The sequence below is a fragment of the Calypte anna genome, chromosome 22 (genome assembly GCF_003957555.1).
Source record: "Calypte anna isolate BGI_N300 chromosome 22, bCalAnn1_v1.p, whole genome shotgun sequence".
Taxonomy (NCBI): domain Eukaryota; kingdom Metazoa; phylum Chordata; class Aves; order Apodiformes; family Trochilidae; genus Calypte; species Calypte anna.
Window position 1 is genome coordinate 1,367,738 of NC_044267.1, and position 18,149 is coordinate 1,385,886.

At 53.5% G+C, this 18,149-nt stretch overlaps 2 protein-coding genes across 4 annotated transcripts; both read right to left on the reverse strand.

Annotated features, from left to right (window-relative positions):
* Nucleotides 1-520: 520 nt before the first annotated feature.
* On the reverse strand, nucleotides 521-9,805 carry RNF122 (ring finger protein 122). Its single transcript, XM_030463961.1, has 6 exons — nucleotides 9,724-9,805; nucleotides 5,096-5,252; nucleotides 1,905-1,950; nucleotides 1,165-1,206; nucleotides 875-957; nucleotides 521-784 (listed from the first exon to the last, which is right to left on the reverse strand). The coding sequence occupies exons 1-6, from the start codon at nucleotides 9,746-9,748 to the stop codon at nucleotides 670-672; spliced, it is 468 nt and encodes a 155-aa protein (XP_030319821.1). The 5' UTR covers nucleotides 9,749-9,805; the 3' UTR covers nucleotides 521-669.
* Nucleotides 9,806-11,549: 1,744 nt separating this feature from the next.
* DUSP26 (dual specificity phosphatase 26) lies at nucleotides 11,550-17,336 on the reverse strand. Of its 3 annotated transcripts, XM_030463959.1 has the most exons (5): nucleotides 17,067-17,181; nucleotides 15,205-15,326; nucleotides 14,849-15,126; nucleotides 13,662-13,870; nucleotides 11,550-12,774 (listed from the first exon to the last, which is right to left on the reverse strand). In XM_030463959.1, exons 3-5 carry the CDS (start codon nucleotides 15,025-15,027, stop codon nucleotides 12,575-12,577), a joined length of 588 nt encoding a protein of 195 aa, XP_030319819.1. In that variant the 5' UTR covers nucleotides 15,028-15,126; nucleotides 15,205-15,326; nucleotides 17,067-17,181; the 3' UTR covers nucleotides 11,550-12,574. The 3 variants fall into 3 exon arrangements, with proteins under 3 accessions (XP_030319819.1, XP_030319818.1, XP_030319820.1); XM_030463958.1 differs by lacking the exon at nucleotides 15,205-15,326 and having other exon boundaries at nucleotides 17,067-17,336; XM_030463960.1 differs by lacking the exon at nucleotides 15,205-15,326 and having other exon boundaries at nucleotides 14,849-15,121; nucleotides 17,067-17,317.
* Nucleotides 17,337-18,149: the final 813 nt, after the last annotated feature.

The window sequence follows — 18,149 nt, forward strand, 5'->3', positions numbered from 1 at the left end:
AAAACAAAAGGAAAGAAGCAAAAGAACGAAGAGAACAAACCCAAACCAACCAAACACAAATTAAAAAAAATCAACAACCCCCCCAAAAAATCCCCGATAAAATAACAAAAATCCAAACCAAATGAAAACCAAACGAAAAAAAACCCCGGAAAATAAAAGCAACGCCGCGAGTTCAAAATCCCAGCTCAGAATCCCCGAATTCCTCCCGGGATTGTTGGATCCCTGGGTCCGGAGCCACCGTACGGGGGGGGGGCGGTCCCTGTGGAATTCCGACTCCTCCCTCGGTCCCGGCAGGATCCGGATCTCGGTCCCGGTGGGATCCTGGCAGGACCTGGATCTCGGTCCCGGCAGGATCCGGCTCTCAGTCCCGGTGGGATCCGGCTCTCGGTCCCGGTAGGATCCTGGCAGGATCCGGCTCTCGGTCCCGGCAGGATCCGGCTCCTGGTCCCGGTAGGATCCTGGCAGGATCCAGCTCTCGGTCCCGGCGGGATCCGGCTCCGGTCCGGCGGGATTCGGCTCTCGGTCCCCGGCGGCTCCGGCTCCCGGTCCCGGCAGGCTCCGGCTCCCGGTCCCGGCAGGATCCAGCTCTCGGTCCCGGCAGGATCCAGCTCTCGGTACCGGCGAGATCCGGCTCTCGGTCCCGGCAGGATCCCGGCAGGCTCTGGCTGCTCACACCAACTCATCCAGGATGGTTCCGATCCCGGGGCGGGGCTGGGCCGGGCCCGCCATGGGTTTGTTACACATGGGGCAGACGCAGCGAATTTCCAACCACTTCAGGAGGCACCTGGGGGGGGTTGGGAGGGAGTGGGTGGGATTCCCACGGGGGAAAATCCCCACTCCCCATCCCCACGTCCCCCCCCCACGCCGCACTCACTTTCGGTGGAAGCCGTGCTGGCACGGGAGCACCCCCAGCTCCTCCTTCACCTTAAAATCCTCCAGGCAGACAGCACAGGTTTGCTGCAGAGGGGGGGGGAGGCAGAGTGGGTCAGAACCCCCCCCGAACCCACGCCCACGCGTGGTTCTGCTTCCCACCAGGTGGGGATTTTCCCAGGGGATTTCCAGCTCGGTTCCCTGGGGATGGAGCTTTCCCTCCCCACACCCTCTGGAGCAGTGGGAGCATCAGCCCCTCCCACTCCAGCCCCACCCGTGGGTGCTCCCACTCACCCCGTGCACGTTCAGCCTCCGGGCATCACCTTTCAGAACCACCTGAAGGGGAAAAATAAAAAAAAAGGAGGAAAAGGATGAAGAAGGGAAGGATTAGGCTGAAAAACGAGGCAGGAAGGGGCAGGTGGAGCCTCCATCCCACCCCACCCCCATCCCATCCCCATCCCACCCACCCCACCCCCATCCCACCCCATCCCATCCCATCCCATCCCCACCCCACCCCCATCCCACCCCATCCACCCATCCCATCCCATCCCATCCCACCCCACCCATCCCATCCCCACCCCATCCCATCCCCCACCCCCATCCCACCCCATCCCATCCCCATCCCATCCCATCCCATCCCACCCCATCCCATCCCATCCCCACCCCACCCCCCCATCCCATCCCATCCCATCCCATCCCCCACCCCCCCCATCCCCACCCCCATCCCATCCCATCCCCATCCCATCCCCACCCCCACCCCCATCCCACCCCATCCATCACATCCCACCTCATCCATCCCATCCCATCCCACCCCCATCCCACCCCACCTCACCTCATCCCACCCCATTCTAGCCCATCCCATCCATCCCACCCCATCCCACCCTATCCCATCCCATCCCACCCCATCCCATCCCATCCCATCCCATCCCATCCCATCCCATCCCATCCCATCCCATCCCCATCCCATCCCATCCCATCTCCAGCAGCACCAATCCCCACCCACCTCCTCCCCCTGGAAAACCCCTGGAATTTACCTCTTTGTACCCAAACCGCTCGCTCTGAGCTTGGTGCCGCAGCTTGCTGGAAAGGGGGAGAAAAAAAAAAGCAGTTTTACACCGAAAAAGCAGAGTTTGACAGGAAAAAACCAGAGTTTTATAGGAAAAAAGCAGAGTTTTACAGGAAAAAAGGGAAGTTTTACAGGAAAAATCAGAGTTTTACAGGAAAAAAAGGAAGTTTTACAGCAAAAAAGCAGAGTTTTACAGGAAAAAGTCAGTTTTCCCTTCGGAAGTCCTTGGTGCTGCAGGAAATGCTCCATTCCCATTATTTATTCCCATTATTCCCATTCCCAGCATTTCAGCTCCCAGCCCCGCAGTGACCTTGGATGAGGAGCTGGGAAAAAAATAAAAGTGTGGGGCAGAAAAGGCAGCAAGACACAAGGGGGGGGGGGAAAGGAAACGGGGAGGGGGACAGAGGTAAAATGTGCCCCAAAAATGTGCCCCCAAAAAATGAGCCCCCAACAATGTGCCCTAAAAAATGTGCCCCAAAAATGTCCCAAAAATGTGCCCCCAAAATTGTGACCCAAAAAATGAGCCCCCAAAAAATGTGCCCCAAAAATGAGCCCCAAAAATGTGCCTCTAAAATGTGCCCCCAAAGATGAGCCCCTAAAATTCCCCCCAAAAATATGCCCCCAAAAATTGTGCCCCCAAAATGTGTCTCAAAAATGTGCCCCTAAAAAATGTACCCCAAAAATGTGCCCCAAAAACTGTGCCCAAAAAATGTACCCCCAAAAAATGAGCCCCAAAAATGTGCCTCTAAATTGTGCCCCCCCAAAAATGAGCCCCTAAAATTCCCCCCAAAAATATGCCCCCAAAAAATGAGCCCCCAACAATGTGCCCTAAAAAAATGTGCCCCAAAATGTCCCAAAATGTGCCCCCAAAAAATGTGCCCAAAAATTGTGCCCCCAAAATGTGTCTCAAAAATATGCCCCTAAAAAATGTACCCCAAAAATTGTGCCCCAAAAATGTGCCCAAAAAACGTGCCCCAAAATATGTGCCCCCCAAAAATGTGCCCCAAACATGTGCCCTAAAAACTGTGCCCAAAAAATGTACCCCCAAAAAATGTGCCCACAAAAAATGAGCCCCAAAAATGTGCCCAAAAATTGTGTCCCCAAAATGTGTCTCAAAAAATGTGCCCCTAAAAAATGTACCCCAAAAACTGTGCCCCAAACATGTGCCCAAAAAACGTGCCCCCCAAAAATGCCCAAAAAATGTAGCTCAAAAAATGTGCCCCCAAAACATGCCCCCCAAAATGTGCCCCCAAAAATGAGCCCAAATAAATGAGCCTCAAAAATGTGCCTCTAAAATGTGCCCCCAAAGATGAGCCCCTAAAATGCCCCCCAAAACGTGCCCCAAAAATGAGCCCCAAAAAGAGCCCCCAAAAATGTGCCCAAAATGTGCCAAAAATTGGTGCCCCCAAAATGTGTCTCAAAAATATGCCCTAAAAAATGTACCCCAAAAATTGTGCCCCCAAAAATGTGCCCAAAAAAGTGCCCCAAATATGGTTGCCCCCAAAAATGGTGCCCCAAACATGTGCCCTAAAAACTGTGCCCAAAAAATGTACCCCCAAAAAATGTGCCCACAAAAAATGAGCCCCAAAAATGTGCCCAAAAATGTGCCTCTAAAATGTGCCCCCAAAAATGAGCCCCTAAAATTCCCCCAAAAAATGTGCCCCAAAAATTGTGTCCCCAAAATGTGTCTCAAAAAATGTACCCCTAAAAAATGTACCCCAAAAACTGTGCCCCAAACATGTGCCCAAAAAACGTGCCCCCCAAAAATGTGCCCCCCAAAAATGCCCAAAAAATGTAGCTCAAAAAATGTGCCCCCAAAAAATGAGCCCCAAAAATGTGCCTCTAAAATGTGCCCCCCAAAAATGAGCCCCTAAAATTCCCCCCAAAAATATGCCCCCCAAAAATGAGCCCCAAAAATGAGCCCCCAAAAATGTGCCCCCCAAATATGCCCAAAAAATGTAGTCCAAAAAATGTGCCCCCCAAAAAAGTGCCCCAAAAATTGTGTCCCCAAAATGTGTCTCAAAAAATGTGCCCCTAAAAAATGTACCCCAAAAGTGTGCCCCAAAAATGTGACCAAAAAATGAGCCCCAAAAATGTGCCCAAAAATGTGCCTTTAAAATGTGCCCCCCAAAAATGAGCCCCTAAAATTCCCCCAAAAATGTGCCCCAAAAAATGAGCCCCCAAAAAAGTGCCCCAAAAATTGTGTCCCCAAAATGTGTCTCAAAAAATGTGCCCCTAAAAAATGTACCCCAAAAACTGTGCCCCAAACATGTGCCCAAAAAACGTGCCCCCCAAAAATGCCCAAAAAATGTAGCTCAAAAAATGTGCCCCCAAAAACATGCCCCCCAAAATGTGTCCCCCAAATATGCCCAAAAAATGTGCCCCCAAAAATGAGCCCAAATAAATGAGCCTCAAAAATGTGCCTCTAAAATGTGCCCCCAAAGATGAGCCCCTAAAATGCCCCCCAAAAATGTGCCCCCAAAAAATGAGCCCCAAAAAACGTGCCCCCCAAAAATGTGCCCCCCAAATATGCCCAAAAAATGTAGCCCAAAAATGTGCCCCCAAAAAACGAGCCCTAAAAATGTGCCCAAAATGATGTGCCCCCCAAAAATGTGCCTCTAAAATGTGTCCCCAAAGATGAGCCCCTAAAATGCCCCCCAAAACTGTGCCCCCAAACTGTTTGGGAGCAGCACAGGAGGTTGGCAGAGCCGGGATATCCTGAAGGAAGCCCTGAGCCACCCGGGGCTCTGCTGCCTTGGGTTTTGGGTTTAAAAATAGCCCTTCTGGGTAGGGTAATGTCAAGAAAAATCCCAACCCCCCCCTCCCCGCAGCACTGCCCAACACAATGCATCCCACGGAAAAACAAGAGCCCCTTTCCTGCTTTTCCTGCCTCCTTCCAGTCCCTGGGGGAGCAGGAGCCAACCCTGCTCCTTAGGGCAGATCCTCCTGGGCAGCAGCTCCCCCAAAAACTGGGATTCCCATGGGGGAAAATCCCCAATTCCCACCCCCACGCCCCCCTCACTTTCGGTGGAGGGAACACCCCCAGCTCCTTCTTCACCTTCAAATCCTCCAGGCAGGATTTAAAAAAAAAAAAACAAACCAAAAATGGGGGTGTTGGGATGCCCCAGGGGGTGCTGCCCCTCCCCCCCACAAGCTCACCTGATGAAGTAGCAGCAGAAGATGAGGCTGAGCACGAAGACGAAGATGCCAGTGCCAAAAATGACCATGTAGAGGTTGAGGGGCAGATCCTGGAAGGTGATGGGGGGCATCGTGCAGGGTTTAGGGGTGTAAATCAACCCCAGGCTGCAGGAGCACCCTTTGGGGTGGAAAGAGAAAAAATCAGCATTTAGAAAGGGGGAAAAAAAGAGATGGAGGGGGGGGGAAAAAACCAAACAAACAGAAAAAAAAATGTGCTGTAAGAGGGGGAGAGCCTGGGCTGACTCTGTACCCTCCAGAGTTTGGAAAGGGGGCAGAAAGCAAAGCCAGGACATTGGAGGTTTCTCTCCTGGCCTGTGACCTGGCAGCACAAGCTGCTGCATTTCCACAGCCACAAAATCCTCCTCCAGCAGCACAAATTTACCCCAGGCAGGACCCAGGCACCTGGGAGGAGAGGAGGCTCCGTGCTTCCATCTCCAGAGAAATCCATGGAGGCTGGAAGGGGATTTAGGGAAGGACAGAGAGAAGAAAAAATAATAATAAAAAAAAGAGTTTGCAGAACAAGCCCAGCTGGCATCTGTCATTGCTCAGTGGGAGCCAGAGAGAGCAAGGGGCTGGTTTTGGTTTTGGTTTTGGTGCTGGGGCCATACAGGAGCACGTTGAGCACCACAGTGACCAAATCCCCTTTTTGGCACCCCAAAACCTGGGTGCCAGCACACACCAGGCACTGCCTGGGCCTCAGAAGTCCCAACACCAAGGGGGGAAATTCAGAGGAGCTGAGCAGAGCCAGTGGCCACCCCAGGAGGGTCCCCAACCACTCGGGTGGAAAGGCAACACCAGAGCCCGTGCAGATGATGCCAAGGAAGGCTCTGGCAGTCAGTGAGCTCTGCTTTTTCTGTCCCAAAATCATCCTGACCCCACAGGAGCTGGAGCTTTGATTTCTCATCAGGTCTCACCCAGATGGGGCTTTCAGGGAAAGCAGCCCCTGAGCCCCATCTGTGCCCAGCAGAGCATCTCCCCCCTTCCCCTTCCACCCAGCACCCTCTGCTCCTCAATCCTATCAAAAAAGAACTCCTCCAGGAACACTTCTGGGTTTAATTACAGCCTGCTGAATTCCTCTGCCTGCTTCTCGGACGAGAGGATGAAATTTGCTCCCTGGAGATCCCCAAGGGAGCCAGGAAGAGCCCAGGTCTTGCCTCCAGAGGGGCCTGGGACATCTGCCACAGCAAGGGCAGCCCCAGGCAGGGATGAGCAGGGAGGAAATCCCTGGGCTAGAGATCCTGCCCTGAGCCGACATCAATTCCCAGCTGTCCCTGGATAGCTGTGCTTGGAAATCCAAGCTGCCCTGGGAGTGCCAAGAGGACAGAGGGAACCAGGCAGGAGGCTGCACTGAAGGAAAATGGGAATTTTCCTGGCTCCTAGCAGGGCTGAGGCTTCACCTCTTTGTAATTGCCAGAGATGATTCCCTCAGCCTACCTCATCCCCAGAGCAAGACAGGGAGATTTGTATTGTCAGGTCACCTCTCTCCCAGCCTTCTGCTCTGGAGACCACCAGGTGCAGGAAAAGACAATAGGAAAGGTTGTTATTTTTTCTCTTTCTCTCGCACCCCCCCCCATTTCCCTTCTGGAAAGATTGAGAAATCCTCTCCTGAAATAAAAAAAAATAAATAAATAAAGAGGTGTATCAGGTCTAAAAAAAAACCCCACTGAGCAAGTGAATGAGGTAATGGTGGAAGCAGAGGGAGCAGCTGTGATGGAGGGAGGAAGCCTCCTTCAAAGCTGCCAGACAGAGCAGTAGCTTGTGCTAACAATAAGGGGTCAGAAGCAAACAATAACGTTTCCTATGTGTACTTCCAGCTGAGAACTATTCTGAGAATCTGCTGAGCAGCACCAGCCTTTCCCCTGCATCGCCCTGAGAGCTGGGGCAACAAACAAACCAGAATGAGAGCCTCCTGAGAGGGGCCCAAAGGGCTGCTGCTGCTGGCCAGCATCAGGACTTGCCCTGCACCCAGCTCCCAGCTTCCAGGAGAAGCACAAGGTGGGCTGGGAAGGAAAGTCCCAGGGATGCCAAACCCTGCTGAGCTCACACTCACCCCCCCCAGAGCATCCTCTGTCCTCAGTTTAAGTAAGGGACTCAAAACCCAGCATGCAAACCTCTGAACATCACACCCAAACCTCACCTGAAACACCCAGAAACAAACCCCTGAAACACCCAGACCTCACAGCTCTGCACAGGATGTCCCTATGCAGAACAAAATCCCCAAAAAACCTGAGGTGGACAAGAGATGCTGTAACTTGCAGCCCTGTACTGAAGGAAGCAGAGAGGACTTCAGTCTAAGGTGTCCCTGGCAGCCCCAACACAGCTGGCAGTGATAATTTTAGACTCCCCAGCTCATTCCTGTCACTGAGGCTTTCAAGAATTCATCAGCTCCAGGCTGCAGGGCTGAGAAGTGAGGGTGGCTCTGGAGAAGTTCCCTTCCCTGCTTGGGGAGCAGCCATCAGCCAAGGTCCTGCCAGGATAAGCCCTGGAGCAGTGTGTCTCAGGAAGGCAATGGGAAAAGTGACCCCAAACTTGACCCCAAACAGCCCCTTCCCCTCCTGCTCCTCCCCAGGAGAGCTCATGGGGATGGGGGGCACATTGGCTGAGCAATGGTTTTCATTAGCACAAAGCCCTTTGCCTGATTTTTAGCTCAAGGAGAATGAGCAAATCTGGCTTTAACCACCCCAAAATGAAGCCCTGATGGGCATTAAAGCCAACCTCAACCTAACCCCTTCCACTGCCTTAATTCTACCAGTTTAGTACCCAAAACCAGAACGGGCAAACAATTATTTAGCTGAAAACTGAGACCAGAGGGATCATGAAACGTCTTTGGGAGTACCCACAGCCACACGTTGGCTTTTGGGGTTCCTCTCACTCCAGGGATGCTCAGAAAGGTGGCTCAGGGTGCCTGCAAAGGGCTTTTCAAGCAAACCTCTTCTCTGTAAGCTGAAGCAGCAAGGGATACATCCCAACCAGCCAGGGCTGGGGCTTGCCACCACAAACACTTTGCCAGCATTTCTCAGGATTTCAAGTCAAAACAGCCACAAGTTTTCTGCCAGGACTGCACAGAGATTTTGCTGAGCAGAGCTGCTCCCTCTCCCCAATTCTTGTTCAGTAAAACAAATGGAACTCTCAAGCAGGCCATTAAATAAAAACCATTCTGTCTCTCCCCACACAAAAGCTGTGGGCTTTGTATACCAAAAATTGGATGCAGCTTCCATGTAAGTTTTGCTGGGATGCATGGGATGGGCTTCCTGCAAAAAGTTGCCCCCAAGCCAAGCAGATTTCCATCGGACAACCAGATCCCTTCCCAAGGAAGCCACCTGGCTCTGTGGCCAGTGACATACCAGTCCCGTGGGACTACAGCTGAGCAGCAGAGAAAAACATGATGGAAAGAGCAGCTGAAATGCGTGAGGCAGCAACATGGCCTGTTGAATAAACTTCTTTAGGTTGAAAAATGTGATTTCTTCAGCTGGGTCTCACACCAACAGCCCCAGTTCTTTTCAGGTCCCTCACAGCACACAGAGCAGGAATTTTGCTGGGCTCTGCTGCTTTGAACATTGGTGACTTTGGGGCTTAAAGCCAAAATGCTCAGGTCAGATGCCCACAGCTGGTCTCCTAAACTCATGGCTTGGCCTTTGAACAAGGATGGGCTCTGTTTCTGGTGTTTCCCAAAGCTCAGAGCTGCTCAGAGCCTCTGTAAGCAAAGCCTCTCATATTTAGGATGTTTCTTTAACCCAGCCCAGTTTGCATTTGCTGCTCTGCAGCTTTTACTTCCCCTGTTTAATGGAAACTCATTCACCCACCACATGCCCAGGGCTAACCCTGCAGGACCAGCAGCTTCTTGTCCCCGAGTTGCACAAGAAGACACAAGGTCTGAGTTACAGGAGAGGGAGCCACTGGTTGCATTAGATTTAGCTTCAAAGCCTGGAACTTTTTCATAAATTAAAATAACCCAGCCTTTGTTGCCGAGGCAGGGCTTTGATGGTGGAATTCCCAGCGCAGCTTCTCAGCTATTTAGCCAGGAAAATAAACCACTTCTCATTTAATCCCAAACCCCCTCCACATGTGCAAACTCAGCCCCACGTTCCTGAGGATTTCTTACAGCGAACACCAGAGCCAGGAGGCAGGGCCTGGGCTGGGGTCCTTTAAAAAGAAGTTTATTCCACTTCTCTGGAGGCACGAAAGAAGGTTGGGGTTGGGGTTGGGGTTTGGTTTTGGGTTGTTTCTTTTCTTTTGTTTCCCATTTCAAGCAGCACACGAAACGACGGCAAACTCATCGAGTCTTTAACCCTGGGAGCTGAGGAGGATTCGCTTCTCTGGAACTAAAACTGCTCCCTGGGCTCATCCCCACCCGCACAGCCCCAGAACCGAACCGGACCGGACCGGAGCTCCCGCACGGCTGCGGAGCGGGGATGGGCAGCGAGCAGGGAGCGAGAGAGAGGACAAAACCTTCCCGAGCTGCTGGGAGGGACTGGGAAGCAGCGGAGGGAGGGATGTCCGCTCCCCCAGACCCCAGACCACCCCCCCGGGAAGAGACCGGGACCAGGACCCCATCCCCATCCCCCCCGAACCCCCCGCTCCGCTCTCACCGTTGCACCACGGGTACGGGGGCATCCGGCAGCCGCTCCACGGGCCCGGCCCGGTTCGGATGGGCGCCCATGGCCGGGAGCGGGGCTGGGCCGGGAGCCGGGAGCAGCCCTGCCCGCAAACCCCGCCCCGACCCCCCGCAGCAGCCCCGGAGCCGCCCCCCGAGCACCCGGGGGCCCCGAGGCTGGGGAGCTGCGGGCACGGAGAAACCTCCAAAACTCGGGTGTTTTCCCTCCCCGAGAGTTTTTCTGCTTTCCTTCCCATCCCCGCACCCCCCCACGCACCTCCTCCCCTGCACGGGGGGCAAAGGGGGTGCGCGAACATGGCCCCAGCACCCAGCTCTGCACATGGCCCAGGTTTGGGTTACCCGGGTCCCATCCCACCCGTCTGTCTGTCCGGGCCCATTGGGGGAACCTTCTGGAAGGCACCAAGCTCCTGCTGGCTCTCAGGCTTCCACCAGGGATGGGTTTGACCACGCTCGACATTTCCACCCAAACTCGAAACCCTGCAGGTGAGCAGAAGGAAGGGGATGAGAAATTCTCCTGCCTGTCCTCACATTGTCCCTCTGGGCCCTGCCCGTCCCCCTCCACCAAAAACCCCCAAGGATCGGGCAGGTTTGGGGGCAGGGTCTGTGCTGTGCTCCCCAAATCAGGATGTTTTCCCATCCCACTGCACTCCCACAGCACCCCACGGGCTCTTGTCAGGCATTTCCCTCTCTGGATTAGTTTCCTGATCCATGAAACCCATCCTCACCTCCTGCTTGGAGCCTCCCTGATCCCAGCTTTGTCCAACCAGAGCCACTGGGGGGGCTGAGCAGCAGCCAGGAGCACAAACCCCAACTGCAATAAAAAAAAAAACAACCAACCAAAAACCCAGTCAGGGGACCCATCACACGGGCCAGGACTTCTTGTCTTCTCAGCAAGACAAGAGGGCAGGGTCTCAAGTTGTGCCAGGGGAGGTTTAGGTTGGAGATGAGAAAGAATTTCTCTCTGGAGAGGGTGATCAGGCATTGGAATGGGCTGCCCAGGGAAGGAGTGGATTCTCCGTGTCTGGAGATCTTTCCAAAGAGCCTGGATGTGGCACTGAGTGCCATGGGCTGGGAACCACGGGGGGAGTGGATCAAGGGTTGGACTTGATGAGCTCTGAGCTCCCTTCCAACCCAGCCCATTCTAGGATTTTATGACCTTCCCACCCCTCAGTCCTCCCCTGCCGAACCTCCTGGCACCTCCAGCACCGCCAGCAGCACCCAGAGGGGCTGCAGGACATGGACCAAACCCTGCACACTGCCCAGCACCAGCTTCTCCCTTGCCCTCCACGTCTTCCTGGTACCTTTGGGGGTCTGAAAGAGCAGCCCAGCACCCACGGGGCTGGTGCCACCTCGGACCCACTTCTGTCCCTCTGCAAACCCAACCCTGCTGCAAACCTGGGTGGGTGCTGGTTTGGTGCCTGCCTGTGGGTGACCAACATCGCCACCTCCTGATGGATGCTGACCCTGGGGACTGCCAGCCCGGCTCCATTTTCCTTCAGGAGCTTTGCTTGCTGTCCCCACTGCTAGAAAAATAAAATAAAATAAAATAAAATAAAATAAAATAAAATAAAATAAAATAAAATAATAAAATAAAATAAAATAAAATAAAATAAAATAAAATAAAATAGTGAGGAAGCCCAGCACAGGCTCTGGGCAGCAGTGGGGTCTGACAGCTTCAGTCCCTGGCTTAAGGAGCTGGGAGAACTCGGGTCCATCTCAGCCCAGAGCACTCGGGGTGGTTTCTCTGCCTCCTGGGACAGATCCCAGCCTGAACACAAAGCACACAAGGGAAGGACAAGGTTTTTCCTTAGCACTGCTTTTATTTTTTACTGGTTAACACTAGAGATGGGAGGGGGGGCACCCAAACACTACACCAAAAAGGCCTCTTTGCCCAAGCCCACACACCAGACCTAATAATTCACATTGCTACACAGACCAGAAACAAATAGGAAACAAGACAAGGAACACACAGAGCTTGAGTGTCTGGGGAGGGAGGGACAGGACTGGCTTGGCAAAGGCATCTGCCACGAGGGAGAAGTGAAGCCCTAAAGGCTTCCTGGAGCCAAGAGGGATTGAGGAAAGGGCCAAGTCCTTCCACAGGCATCTTGGAGCAAGCAGGCTGAGAAGGAGGCTGCACATCAGGGCTGCCCAGGTGACAAGATTGGAGGTTGAGAGCCTATGTTTTACCCCTAGGAATAACTCACATGCCTGGGGACCCCCTGAGCTGATGGGGGGGCCCAGGAACCAGCTGCATGTCACCCATCAAGCTGCCAAGGAGGAAAACCTCCACCCCAGCCATTCAGCAGGCAGCAGGGCAGGGGGTTGGTGGCCTCCAGTGGATAAAGATCATAGAATCATAGAATCATAGAATTGGCTGGGTTGGAAGGGACCTCAGAGATCATCAAGTCCAACCCTTAAGATCTAGGGCTGGATTTATCTGCTGTGGTGCTGAGAACACAGAGCTTCTCCTCTGTCCTGCAGCAGCACCCATGGAGCAATCTGTGATGGAATCTCTCCCTGAAATGCCTCTTTGTCCCTCCAGCAGGGTGCTCTGGAAAGGGATGGGTGACATCCAGTGGGTGGCTAAAATATCCACAGAGGGGCAACATAATTCTGTTACTTGTTCCTCTTCCCCAGCTGAAAGCTGACTGCAATGGTGACAGAGATGAGAAACCCTGAAACATCCCTTTCCTGACATTCTGAAACATTGAAAGGAGGAAAAGAAAGAGCCAGGTCTTGGGGTTAAATAGGACATGGGGTGAATAGAAGGTGAGCACCACCCACCCCCACCACTCCCACCACACATCCCCTCTTCTCCTCCTCCTTCAGGCACTCCTCTTCAGCCTCAGGGCATTGTCCAGGGCCACCAGCTGGCGCAAGAAGCCCCTGTTGGGGATGATCCCACGGTGATCCTTGACTGTTTTTATGGCTTCTACCAGGGGCATGTGGTGCCGGATCATGAGGTAGGCGAGGACCAAGGTGGCTGACCTGCTGACCCCAACAGCACAGTGCACAAGGATCCTTCCTGGGGTGGGAGGTGAAACACAGGGGAGTGTCACAGCAGAACAAACATCCCGTGTTAAAAAAAAAAAAAAAATAATCCTGAGGACCTCAAGTGTTGGCAGCATGGGGCATCCTGGAGCTGTGGCTCAGCCTCTGGGGTCAGATGTTGAGCCCCTTAGGGGATGGAAAGGATGCACCGAGGGCCTCCTCTTCTACCAGTGAATTTTCACCTCCCAAAACAGGCTGGACAGGACCAGCCACAGCTTGGGATTGTGACCTGGGGGACCAGTGGTCTCCCCCAGCCTATTGCCCCTTTGGAAGAGGGAATTCAGTGCAGGAGACACCATCCCAGGGTAGAAATAATTCTGTTTCCTACAACACTTATAGAACAGGAGGTTGATCTAACTTCCCACCTGCCTGGGCTGGTTTCATCCCATCCCTGCTCCCCCAGTTCTCTCCCAGAAATCTTTCTGGAAGAGCAAGGAGGCTGTGAAGGGATGCAGCAGAATTGCTGTGAGGAAGGGCTGAGGGAGCTGGGGGTGTTGAGGCTGGAGAAGAGGAGGCTCAGGGGAGACCTCATCACTCTCTGCAACTCCCTGAAAGGAGGTTGGAGCCAGGGGGGGGTTGGGAGTCAGAGAAGAGGCCATGGGATAAGCTCTGCCAGGGGAGGGTTAGGTTGGAAATAAGGAAAATAGATATTAGGGTGATCAGGCACTGGAATGGGCTGCCCAGGGAGGCATTCTCCATCCCTGGAGGTTTTTAAGCAGGGACTGAATGTGGCACTGAGTGCTATGGGCTGGGAACCACGGGGGGAGTGGAGCAAGGGTTGGAATGATCCTAGAGGTGCTTCCCAACCCAAATGATTCTGGGGTTCTGTGAGTCTGTGGCTCTGTGCTTTTCCCCACTGACCTTCATTCAGTGCTTGGTGGATGAAATCAGCTGCAGGGTAGAAGTAGGGGCTCATGTCAAAGGAAGGGGAGTCGTGGGCCTCGATGCCCAGGTACCGGATGCCCGTGCCCTCGTAGTACTCAGCACCCCCCCTCCACTTGCTGTGGGAGGCATTGAGGATGTGGGTGATGTGGAGCTGAGCCAGCTCCCTCCTGTTGGCTGCTATATCTCTGCAGAGGGTGAGAGGGAGTGCAAGAGGTGAGGAAAATCAGGTTAGGGATATACAAGGGGCAGCCCAGAAAGTAAACGGGATCCCGGGATGCATCAAGAGAAGTATGGTCAGCAAGTCAATAGGAAGGGATTTCCCCCCCTCTGCCCTGCTCTGGTGAGACCCCACCTGGTTCTGGGTCCATTTCTGGAGCTTCTGTTACAAGAAAGGGATGGAGAGTGGCCAGAGAAAGGACAGGAGGGTGATCAGAGGGCTGGAGCAGCTCTGCTGTGGGGACAGACTGAGAGATTTGGGGTTTTTCAGTCTGGAGAGGAGAAGGCTCTGAGGAGAGCTCATTGTGACCTCCCGGTGTCTGCAGGGGCTACAGGAAAGCTGGGGAGGGACTTTTCAGGATGTCAGGGAGTGATGGCACATGGGGAATGGATTCAAATTAGAGGAGGGGAGATTGAGATTGGATGTTAGGAAATTCTTCCCCATGAGGGTGGTGAGACCCTGGCACAGGTTGCCCAGAGAGGTGGTGGAAGCCCCATCTGTCCCTGGAAGTTTTTAAGGCCAGGCTGGACAGGGCTCTGAGCAACCTGGGCTGGTGGGAGGTGTCCCTGCCCATAGCAGGGGGGTTGGAACTGGGTGAGCTTAAGGGTCCCTTCCAACCCTGACACTTCTGTGATTCTGTGAAGTTTCCAAAGACAGCACCAGGGCCCTCCTGTAAAATTCCCTCCGAGAAGGATGGGTCCAAAGGAAAAACACCAGACTGAAGATTCACAAACTTGAAGCCAAGCTCAGTCCCTGACCCCAGGGGCACAGCACCCACCCCAGCAGTGTCCTGTGTCCTGTTTCTGTCCCCCTCCTTTGTCCCCATGTACCTCCCCCTCCTCTCCCTTCACTCTTCCCAACCTCTCCCTGCCAGATTTCCCCATTAGACAAAAATACTCCCAAGACCACCCCACCCCTCAAGCTTTTGTCCCTTTTTGATACTTACTGATCACCCAGGTAGAGCCCTGGCCAGACCTCATCAGCATGGTTACAGGCTGTCTTGCCTGTGTACAGCAACCTCTCCAGCTCAAAGACGCTGAGGATGGGGTGGTGGTGTCGCTCCTCTCGTGAGCCTCGGCTTGGTGACCTGGTGCCATTCCTGGAAAACCTGGACAGGAATGCCATGGGAGCTGCTGAGACCCACAAGGCATACCTGTGGGTTCCTGAAGGCCGGAGAGTGGCCTGGAGGTCACTTCTGCTGCTGTTGCCACCCACGGTCCTGTTCTGGAAGCAGTGGAGAGAACATCAGAGCAATTAAAGACCTCTTGCTGCATCCTTTGGGTAGAGATGCTCAGTTCTCACCTTCCTGCTGAGAGGGCTGTGTCAAGTCAGCTCCGCAGTGGTTCCCAGTATGAGCCAAGAGCATCACCTACACTCCCTTTGGAGCAGCCCCACTGCTGGGGAAAAGCTGGTGATGCCAGAGGCTGAGAAAGGGAGCCAGAGAGAAAGGCAGATGGCTGAGTCCCCTCAGGCTGAGGTTTTGCTCCAGCCCCAAGACTTTGGGTTGAGGCCATGCTGGCAAAGAGTGTTCTCCACAGGACCACCTCCCTTCTGAGCTGGCTCTGGGGCTTTGCCTGCCAGCAGGACAATGCCAGCTCCAGAACTGATGTTGCCAACCTGGGATCAGAAGTGATGAAAAGCAGCCAGGTCTGGGCAAGTCACCAGGACTGGGAGGAGGAAAACCCCCCCAAACAGGTGGAGGATTCCATATGGCACCACACAGAGTCTGGCCAGGACCCAAACTCCTACAGACCAAGCACAAAAACCTGTGGGGAGGGAGGGACAGGATGAAGCCCTCCCAGTACAGCAGTTCAGGACTGGTTTGGGATGGGAAGAGTTAACTTCAGAGGATGAGAAAGCTCATTTTACAGAGCAGATCCTCTAGGACCAAGCTCTGCTCTCAAACCTTCAGATCATGCCAAGAAACCCCCCCAGAGCAGGTGACAGTCCCTGAGATGATCCTCAGAGGTTCCTCCTTTTGCTGCTGCCCCCAGACATGGGAACAAAATTCCCTGCCCTGGAAAGGGGCCAAAGAAGAGCATCCCCTCCCAGCCCCCCCAGCACTGATCAGTTCTCTCTGGGACTCCAGGGAGGAATCAGAGGGACCTCAGGGCTGGATAAGAGCACATCTGTCTGTCTGTCTGTCTCTGCTTTGCCCTTTTTCCCAAGCAGCAGCCAGCAGCCTCCAGCCACTTCTTGGCAAATCTGCAGAGGAGGAAAACATTGCAAGGGCACGAAAGAGCTCTGAGGGAATCCAGAGAGAGACTCCTGGATATCTCTTTCCCTCTCCTTGCTCCAGGCTCCCACTTCAGAGCCTGCCTGGCACCCTGGGGTGCTGCCCAGGCTGTCTGCTCTGCCCATCCCATCCCATCCCACCCCCATCCCATCCCATCCCATCCCATTCCCTCAGCATGTGGGGGAATTCAGATTTCACCCTAACACATCTCCCTGCTCAGATGAATTTTGGACTCCTTCATGCTGGGAACTGGCAAACCCCAGCAGGAAAAGGCATTTGGCCTGGCCATGTGCTGGGGCCCTTAAACCTGCTGTGACCTTGGCTGCAGCACAGCCACATGCCACCAGCCCCAGGCAGTGGTAAGAAACAAACAGAAGAAGGGCCTGGAAAAGGCAATTAAATAATCAGGATAAGGCTTTCATTAGCCAAAAAAAAAACCCAAACAACCCCAAAAAAAAGCCAACAAAAAACCAACACAAAAATCAAACAGCAGACCCTCTTATTGCTGCAGCTGTTTGGGAAACAGCAATCCAGACCTCCCCTGCGATGTAGCTCTACAAAACCTTGGACCCAAAGCTCCCCCCAGCATCTCAACCCCCCCACACCACCCCGCCAGCCCCCCCTTAGTGCTGCAGGGGAAGAGAAAAAAACCTGCCCCATCTCCAGGACCTCAAAGCATCCCTGGCACTCAGACCCCCCCACAGGACCCCCCCACATCCCTCCTTCCCCTTTTTGGCCAAGCCCAGGGAATCCCCCCATGCTGGTGGGTGCATCCGAAGCCCCTGTAGTGAGGGGGAGAGATCCAGAGCTGCTTTGGTGCCCAGAGCCCGCTGAGAAGGGGCAGTGCTGAAGGAGAAGAGGCTGCTGAGCCTGCAGACAGACAGACAGACAGACAGGAGGGAGGAGATGCCCACCCCCTTAACTCTACCTTAGTGAGGGGCTGGGATTGCTCAGCTCCAAACGAAGCCTGGGATCAGATCCAGTCGGCCATGTCCTTCCTGCTGCTGCTGCTGCTGCTGCTGCTGCTGCCGTGGCAAGGCTGATGTCTGAACATCTATTTTAAGCCATGACATGTCCAGAGGCAGGTTTGTTTATATCATGCTGTGCATGGATGGAGCAGGGAGGAAGGAGATGGACAGGGAGGCAGAGCCAGTGTGCACGCCTGCACACACACACACACACACACAAAGTGCTCATTACTATAAAAAAAAAAAAAACAAAAAAACCCCAACAAAAAGACAGGAAAATTCCTCCTGCCGGCTTCTTCTCTCACTCCTCCTCCAGCAAACTGAAAGCCACAGGCGTGCAGAGAAGGAGAAGGGAGAAAGGCAATAAAGTGGTGCTGCTGGCATGATTACCCTGATCATAAATCCGGGGCCAGCTCTGCAGGCTGCTCCTCTGGGGGTTCATTTCAGCTGAACTTGTGTCCCCCCCCTTTGCTGGGTCCTCTTTGGCTTGGTGGCATTTATTTCATTTGCTAAGGAAATCAGCCAGGGGGGGAATGTATGTGGTGAGGTGACAAACTATTTACAAATCCCTGTCAAAGCCAGGGAATACTTTTTTTTTATTTCCTAGGGAAAAGGAAAAAATAAAAAAAAAAAGGAAAAGAAAAAAGTAGAAAGTTGAAAGATCAGAGTTTTTTGTTTTGACATTTTCTAAATGACATCATTCATTTCAGAAGTGAACCAATATTTCACTTAAACCTTTTCCAGGCAGAATATTCCCCATTTCCCTTTTGCAGTGCTGGCTTTCAATGGAAAAGCTTCCCTCAAACCAGAGGTGGGAGGGGGGTGTGAAAAACACCTGTTTGGCTGTTCCAGGCCAGAGGACACTTCCTAAGAAAATCCATGGCATTCCTTACCTCCAGTTTGATTAAAAAAAGGGATAAATTTCCTGTTCTCTTTTCAGCTGAACTTGTGTTTATCCCAGGATACCACCTCAGCAGGATGAACTCAGCCCTGGCAGACACCCCTCCTGCCTGCTCCAGTTCCTTTTGCACCTGCAGAAATAT

What these genes read in the sequence shown, in the direction of transcription:
- RNF122 (XM_030463961.1), bottom strand. Translation starts at nt 9,748, where the DNA reads ATGCCCCCGTACCCGTGGTGCAACG. An exon ending in GGAGGCTGAACGTGCACGGG is followed by an intron (nt 958 to 1,164) that starts GTGAGTGGGAGC and finishes CCCCCTCTGCAG; the next exon opens with CAAACCTGTGCTGTCTGCCT. An exon ending in CAGCACGGCTTCCACCGAAA is followed by an intron (nt 785 to 874) that starts GTGAGTGCGGCG and finishes AACCCCCCCCAG; the next exon opens with GTGCCTCCTGAAGTGGTTGG.
- DUSP26 (XM_030463958.1), bottom strand. Translation starts at nt 15,027, where the DNA reads ATGGCATTCCTGTCCAGGTTTTCCAGGAATGGCACCAGGTCACCAAGC. An exon ending in GGGCTCTACCTGGGTGATCA is followed by an intron (nt 13,871 to 14,848) that starts GTAAGTATCAAA and finishes CACCCTCTGCAG; the next exon opens with AGATATAGCAGCCAACAGGA. An exon ending in CCACCAAGCACTGAATGAAG is followed by an intron (nt 12,775 to 13,661) that starts GTCAGTGGGGAA and finishes CTCCCACCCCAG; the next exon opens with GAAGGATCCTTGTGCACTGT.